This window comes from Mandrillus leucophaeus, unplaced genomic scaffold (genome assembly GCF_000951045.1).
Source record: "Mandrillus leucophaeus isolate KB7577 unplaced genomic scaffold, Mleu.le_1.0 Scaffold623, whole genome shotgun sequence".
Taxonomy (NCBI): domain Eukaryota; kingdom Metazoa; phylum Chordata; class Mammalia; order Primates; family Cercopithecidae; genus Mandrillus; species Mandrillus leucophaeus.
In genome coordinates, this window is record NW_012106731.1 from 1342783 (window position 1) to 1350751 (window position 7969).

The following is a 7969-nucleotide window of genomic DNA, read 5'->3' on the forward strand; positions in this document are numbered from 1 at the left end:
TTTTTTTTTTTTTTTTCCTTTTTTTGAGATTGATTTCGCTCTTGTTGCCCAGGCTGGAGTGCAATGGCATGATCTTGGCTAAGTGCAACCTACGCCTCCCAGGTTCAAGTGATTCTCCTGCCTCAGCCTCCCAAGTATCTGGGATTACAGGCATGCGCCACCACGTCAGGCTAATTTTGTATTTTTTAGTACAGACAGGGTTTCTCCATGTTGGTCAGGCTGGTCTTGAACTCCCAACCTCAGGTGATCCGCCCACCTCAGCCTCCCAAAGTGCTGGGATTATACGCTTGAAGCACCGCGCCCGGCCCACCATTTCTTCTGTGCATTGTAAGTCTCTGTACAGTGCCACCTCCACTGTGTTTTGTTCATCTTTGATTTTTCTTTCAGAAAAATTATATAGTAATAGCTAGTATTTACTCAACATTTACTCTTTGCAATGCACTTTTAATATATTCTAGTCCTCACAACAATTCTGTAGGTGAGGTATCACTGCCTCCATTATTCAGAGGAAGAAACTGAGACTCAGAGGACACACAACATGCCTAGGATCACACTGCCAGTAGACAGAAAAACTGAGATGCAAACTTGAGATACGTATCTACTGGAATCCAAAAGTCCATGTTCTTGCCACTAAGCTTCTTGTGGTTTACAAAACAGACAAGAAAGGATGCATATTGTATTGTATGTTACTCCGCTGGGGCTGCTATGACAATTCCATAGCCTGGGAGGCTTAAACAACAGATATTTATTTTCTCACAGTTCTGGAGGCTTGGAAGTCCAGATCCAGCTGCCAGCCAATTTGGTTTCTAGTGAGAACTCTGTTTCTGGCTTGCAGATGGCTACCTTTTTGCTGTGTCTTCACTCGGTGGGGAGAGTGAGCTGTGGTTTCTCTTCTTCTGACAAAGGCTGTGAACTCCATCATTGGGACTGCACCCTTGTATCTTAATCTAAACCTACTTACCTCCTAAAGATACCACCTCCAAATACCATTAGGATTCCTTGTAGTAAACAAAAATTATAGGAGGCCACTAGGCTCCTATAATATGACATATGAATTTATATATATACATATTCATATAACATATGAATTTTGGGAAGACGCACAATGCACATGTTGGCAAGAATTATGAGACCTAAGTTTTAGTACCAGTTTTATCACTGATCATGTGATGTTGGAAAAGTCACTTGACAATCTTGAAACGAGCCCATTTCCTTGTAAGGAAAACGAAAGGGTTGGACTAGATAATCTCCAACTCATGTTCTGGTTCTAAAAATTCTGATTCTGTGTGCCATCTTGCAACCACTGAAACTCAGATATACCAGTTCAGAGCATACTGTTTGGTGATGATCTGAAATCTCAACACAGAGCTGTATGGTGATGCTACCATATCACACTACCATGGGCAGGTACCTCCCAGCAGCGTGAGCTCTTGAACCATTAGAGCAGTTCCTTCGGGCCAGGCCAGGTGTCCCCAACTCTCCCTGACTGCATGCTTTGTGAGAAGGTACCCAACACATGAACTTTGACACTGCCTTCGTCCTACACAAGCCATCCACATCACCTGCCTAATAAGAAATACTATCTGCGGCCAGGCGCGGCGGCAGCTCACGCCTGTAATCCCAGCACTTTGGGAGGCCGAGGTGGGCGGATAACGAGATCAGGAGTTCGAGACCATCTTAACCAACACGGTAAAACCCTGTCTCTACTAAAAATACTAAAATTAGCCGGGCTTGGTGACGCGTACCTGTTGTCCCAGCTACTCAGGAGGCTGAGGCAGGAGAATCACTTGAATCTGAGAGGCACAGGTGGTAGTGAGCTGAGATCGTGCCACTACCTCCAGCCTGGGCGACAGAGGGAGACTCTGTCTCAGAAAAAAAAAAAAAAAAGAAAAAGAAAAAAAGAAATGCTATGTGCACAGTGCCAGGCATTGGTTAATTTTTTTAAGCATTCACAAACACTGTCTCCTAACTAGCCTCCTCCCTTCAATGAATTCCATAGGTTGCCAGGTGAACTTTCCTGAAGCACAGCCAGCCAGTTCTGATTGTGCCATTAAGTAAGCTTTTTTGTTGTTTGTTTCCTAGCATTTTATTTCTTATACAATAAAGTCAAACTTCCTTCGTCTGGCTTATAAGGTCTTATGTGTTCTAGCTTCAACCAGTTTTTCCAACCCCTTTTCCTCTACTACTCTTCAGAAAACTTGCATTCCAGGCAAAATAAACTACCTATGGTTTCCTGTAGCATATTTTTTACATTAACATAATTTCTAACAATATTCTAAATCATTCTAAAATGTCAGCCAGGTGTAGTGGCTCACACCTGTAATCCCAGCACTTAAGAGAGGCGAAGGGGGCAGATCACTTGAGGTCAGGAGTTCAAGACCACCCTAGCCAACATGGTGAAACCCCACCTCTACTAAAAAAACACAAAAATTAGCAAAGTGTGGTGGCGTGCACTTGTAGTCTCAGCTACTAGGGAGACTGACGCAGGAGAATCGCTTGAACCTGGGAGGCAGAGGTTGTAGTGAGCTGAGATTGCACCACTGCACTCCAGTCTGGGTGACTCTGTCTTAAAATAAAATGTAGAACATGCTTCCCTAATAGCACACATTTTGTTTATGCAGTAGGTTTATGCAGTTCCTTGTATTAAACAAAATTATAGGAGGCCATTGTTTTGAACTTCTGTACGAGACCCCAACAGACCAGACTAAAATAAAAATGGAATCACTCATGGTCACCACACCGAAAATGAGTTATCTGGCCCTCCAAGAAATCAGGAGATGGATAACAGGCCAGTTTCAATCTTCAATCAGCAAGATAATGAATTTCCTCTGTTTTAGTCCTTACGGCAAAGAGTAACTTGAAGTAACCTGATGTTAACCTATCAGTTATCTTTCTGTTGTTCTGTCTCCACCTTACCAGGAAAGTAACTTTGAAATGACCAATCTGCTTTTTGTTCTTTGTTTCTGCTTTCTACAGCCCTTTTTTCTGTCCGTAAAGCCAACCTCCTCTGTTCCACTCATTGGGGCATTCATTCCATTTTACGGAATGAAGTGTTGCCTGATTCTAGAATCGCAATAAGGCCAATTGAGATCTTTAGATGTGTCAAATTTTTGGTCTTTTGACACTTGTGCTGGTCTGTCTAGAATGCCCTCCTCATTCCACATACCCACATTCTTCAAATGAGCCCACATGGCAGATGCCCAGTGCAGTAACTGACATGTAAGTACTCAATACTATTCAAAGCTGCATTTTGCCCCTCACACTAGCTATTCCTCTCCCTCTAACCTCAATTTTTTCTATATACCTTTCTTATGTAGCTTATTACTTTCTATTGTACTTAATGTAAATGTCTTAGATTGCCAGAGATCCAAAGCACTGGAAAAATCAGTATTCAGTCTTAGTCCATGTGTACCCAGCACCAAACAAAATTACTGTTTATGGTCAATAAATCTTTCCGTAATGAATGAGAACAAAACTAGTGTTTGAACCAGAATGGTCTCTGGTGGAAACTGACAGCTAAAACTGGACGGGGAGTGGAGCAGAGGTGAAGGAGTACTTAATGAGGCCCTACTATGAGCCAGGTACTGTGCAGAGCACAGCTTCATCCTTTGTTTCATTTAATCCTTTCCAAAAAACCGTATGAAGCAGCAGTAACAATTTCATCTCCATTTTACATATGAGGAGTTTGGGTTAGGGAAGTCAGGAAACTTGCCTGAGGTCACAACCAAGTATGTTTGGGTCTTTCCAGTACTGCACTTGTCGCTTGTCCTCCTTCCAATTTATCACTCCCCTCCTCTCCCCGACGAAGGTCGAGGACTTTCTAGGAAAACATGCAGCCTCCAACCACTTCCGCCTGGGGAGCCCAGTCTCGCCCTTCGCTGCCAGAACCACACGCAGCGCGCGTGGCGGGAGTGAAGAAGGTGAGCTGCAGTCCGGACGCAAGGCCCCGCCCACTATGTCGCTGGTGACGTCATCACGCAGAGCCGAGTCGGCGCGTCCACATCCTTTAAATATGGTCTTTCCCGGGCGCGCGCGACAATGTGAGGAGTGGGGTGGAGCGTGTGTGGTGTGTGGCTGCGGCCTGGGCAAGAGCCGCCGCGGACCATGAGGTGGGCGGAAAGGCTGTGTTGCAGCCGAGACGCGGACGGGAGGGCGCTGCTGGGCCAGCGGGCGTCCTCATGCAGGGGCGGGAGGAGGGAACATGGCGGCCGGGCCAGGACCCTTTGCTCCTGGCTCTGCGCGGCTCCTACCCCTGCTTTGCTTGCACTTTTACCTGCCTTTCTGGAACTTGTTTCCCCTCTCCTTGTGTCCCCTTTCCCTCAGCCGTTTCTTTTGCCTTCATCGACTCTTCCCCCTGGCTCCACTCTGGGTCGAAGTGTGAGAGGTAGATTAATTGGGAGCCGGTCGGGCCCGTCCGGTGCCCAGAGACCGACTCCTAAATTTGACTAGGTTCTCGTATGTCACTTTATCAGTCTGCCTGGGATCACAGGAGAAATACTGAACATGAAGACATCAAGCCTGATTTCTAGTCCTGATGATGTCTGTAAGTGATCTTGTGAAATGTCACTTGAGTTGACCTCAGTCTCCTCAAATGTGAGGTTCTCTGAAAGGCCTAAGATTCCTGATGTCGAGGTAGCTTTTGTCATGCGGTGCCTGCCAGAATCTGCCCCAAAACAAAGCATGGTCGGGAAAACAAAAGCAAGATTTATGTTGGCAGTAACGGAATGGAAAACGGAGTTGACTTCCAGTTCCATGCCATGAAGTGGCCTAGTATGTAAGCAATGAGAACACCATTCTGTTTCAGCTCTTATTTCCATAGTGGGTGTCCTAAGAGTAACACTCCCGGCGTAGATTAAATAGAAAAAGGCTCGTCCTGTATGGTCATTGCTGCTTTGCCACAGAGAACCTTGGGTCTGCTGTATTCTGTTTTAGGTGCCACAGTCTGTTGAGGGTAGATATTTAGGGAGAGATTTTTCCTCACCTAACAGCAGCTAGCCTAGCCAATCGCTTGCTTTTGATCTTGGCCTTTTGTTTTTCCTCAGATGAGTAAGTTCTGGAGGGATCCTGCCTCTGTTGGAGCCTTCGCAGCCAGGCAGCTGTGAACTGTGAGCTAGAGTGAAGCAGAAATCTAGAAAGATGAGCTCCAAGATGGTCATAAGTGAACCAGGACTGAATTGGTGAGTTGTAGCTACTTTGTAATCCACTGAAGAGGAGTGTAGTGGGGCTGATGGTTGACATAAGAAAATAGATTCCTGGCATAGAGAGATTTGGAGGAAACAGAAGATACAAGTTTAAGGTTTCCGAATTTACGTTATCCTCATCCTCAAATACTGAACGCTAGAGTTATGGCTGACTACACTTCCATTCCTATATTGGAACAACAATTCAGCACTCAAATTATTTTTAGGTATAATTCCCTCAGGTATTTATTGCTGGTCTCCTGAAGGTCTCTCTCAGGTATTTATTGCTGGTCTCCAGAAGGAGAGATTCTGGAATATTCTTGTGTCCAAGAACCTTGCCCATTTCCATGCAAGTAATAAAAAAGACCCTCTTTAAGAATAGACATGCTTACTCCAGCCTGGGCGACAGAGCGAGACTCCGTCTCAAAAAAAAAAAGGATAGACATGCTTTCTGTTATATTGAAATCTGTATCAAATGATAATATAAATGCATAGACTGTGTTTTAGAAGTGAATGAGAACTTTGCAAATAGAGAGCCTGGTTAAATATTATAGTGGTTTTGTAGACATCTAGCTAATACATGTGCTGATTTAGTTCATTTTAACACACATGTACTGAGCCAGCCAAGAAGGATCAAATGTTATAAACGGTTACAAAGAGTATTAAAATAGTACCTGACTCAGAATATTAAGTCAGTATGTTCAGTAAGTATTTGTTTACTGCTAGCAATACTCCCGTCCCCAGGGAGCTCACAATCCCTGAGGCCCTTGACTTTGTTTTTATATGATGTGCAGAAACTTAAGAATTTATTGAGATGTCACAGATACAATACCACAACAAGGTAATAAGAAACTATAGTGGTACATAGCAAATAAGACATTCTAATTTTACCATTAATACCTTAGTATGGTTTTTTGGATAAATGCCTTTAAGAACAGTTAAAAGAAGAGTATGGAGCAAATATGCTAGAATTTCCTATTTGGGCACTAGGACACCCAGAAGTTACCATTTGATTAGATAAGAAGTATGCCCATTTGCATTCCTTGCCAGTGCTATGAAGTATGCGTTCAGATGTAGCACAGATGATCTTATCTACCGCTGGCATTGTGGAACCAGTTGTGGTTTAGAACCTTTGCACAATGTTGTAGCCCTTGGAATTATCCTTTTCCACAGAATTTTACTGACCTTTGTCCTCCCTAGATTAATGGATTCAGTGTTTTCAAATTTTTAATTCCTTCATTCAAACAGCATTTTTGGATGCCTAACTATATGGAAAGCATTGAATATATGTTCGTCTCTAAATTAGTTATGGTGTTATGAAAAATCATATCACCTTTGAGGTGGTTTTAGCAAACCATTGATTCCATTTGCCAAAGTAAACAAAATAGGTAGGATATGTAGTCTTCATAGTGTCTTTTGGCTCAGCACAGTAGTGCATGAAACAAAAATAAGTTGAGAAGTATTTTCTTTTCAGCAACCAATATCTTAATGTTATGTCCTAGAGCCAGAAGTGAGGCCAGCCTTTGACAGACCCTTGATTATACTTCAGTCTTTTCTATCTTTAACTCTCCAGTCTCTATGACATTTATTTAATTATGTACTGAAGAAAATGCAGGGCTGATTATTGGAGCTGGAGAATTTCATAATGGGCCTGGGTTTAAAGCTATCAAGAAGTAACAATTCTAAGCCCACGGATCTGATATGTGAAATTAAACATAGTAAGGAGAGATTGTCTGGGGATGGGGGGTAAGAAAGTATGAAATTATAAGTTACAATTGTGCCATTATGTGTCTTAGCATGAGATTTTGAATTGTCCAATGTAAGTAAATTACTTTGTTTCACAGGGATATTTCCCCAAAAAATGGCCTTAAGACATTTTTCTCTCGAGAAAATTATAAAGATCATTCCATGGCTCCAAGTTTAAAAGAACTATGTGTTTTATCCAACAGGTAATATGTTTATTTGGTTATTTATTTCCATATTTGATTGTTGTTTTTCCGATAGTTGAAGTTTTATGTGTATCTCTAATACATTCAAATTATAGAAATGTTTGAATTATAGAAACATTCAAATTATAGAAATGTTTAAAATAAAACAACTTTTAACACTTTGATATTTCTTTTCAGACCTTCAGTCCTTTCTCCACACATGAACTGCAAAACAGTTTTATAGTATTTTATAATACTATGCTAAAGTGTCCCAATAATTTTTATAATGCTATACTGATATAGTATAATAGTATACAAACATTTATACCAATAAATGTTTTAGTGTAGTACCAATATTATACTAATAATTGTTTAGTACTAAATAGTATACTATTTATAACATATGCACATGCACACATACGTACACATGTATGCAATACAAAATAGGATCATACTAAAAATATACTGTAAAACTGTTTTGCAGTTATCTATCATTTAAAGTGATAGTCTGAATATCTTTTCATGCCCCAACATTTAGTTCAAATCTTAATGGTTGCATATTACCTCACTATATAGTTTACAGATGTACTTTTAATTCATTTAGCTAGTCCTGTGTTGCAAAACATTGTGTTCCCTTTTTTCTTTTTTTTTTTTGTAATTAGAAATATATTGGTAAATTTTTATAGTTACTTCTATAAGATACACTCACGGAAATTGAATTGTTTGGTCAGACAATATGTACATTTTGTATTTTGATAGATGCTGCCAAATTGCTAAAGGTTTTTTTCCTCTCAATTTTTACTTCTTACTGCTCACTTGCCTGTAGTAACTCTTCTATCCTTTTTGATCGACTATTTCTAC

The 7969-nt window shown here is 41.3% G+C and overlaps 1 protein-coding gene and 1 long non-coding RNA gene across 4 annotated transcripts in view; one reads left to right on the plus strand and one right to left on the minus strand.

The window, feature by feature from the left end:
• The window catches only part of LOC105554036, a 58667-nt gene extending 54735 nt beyond the window's left edge, over positions 1–3932 (minus strand). The window contains exon 1 of the long non-coding RNA XR_001008265.1: positions 3713–3932. This is a non-coding gene — a long non-coding RNA (uncharacterized LOC105554036). The remainder of the gene's footprint in view (positions 1–3712) is intronic.
• An 18-nt stretch (positions 3933–3950) lies between these two features.
• The window catches only part of ICE2 (interactor of little elongation complex ELL subunit 2), a 73921-nt gene continuing 69902 nt past the window's right edge, over positions 3951–7969 (plus strand). The window contains exons 1-4 of one of the 3 annotated variants that reach the window (XM_012000275.1): positions 4009–4109; positions 4450–4543; positions 5043–5177; positions 7025–7129. In XM_012000275.1, coding sequence (XP_011855665.1) covers positions 5137–5177; positions 7025–7129 — 146 coding nt within the window. In that variant the 5' untranslated portion in view covers positions 4009–4109; positions 4450–4543; positions 5043–5136. Of the gene's footprint in view, positions 4110–4449; positions 4544–5042; positions 5178–7024; positions 7130–7969 lie in introns of all 3 variants that reach the window. The other 2 variants (XM_012000277.1, XM_012000276.1) reach the window with 2 other exon arrangements.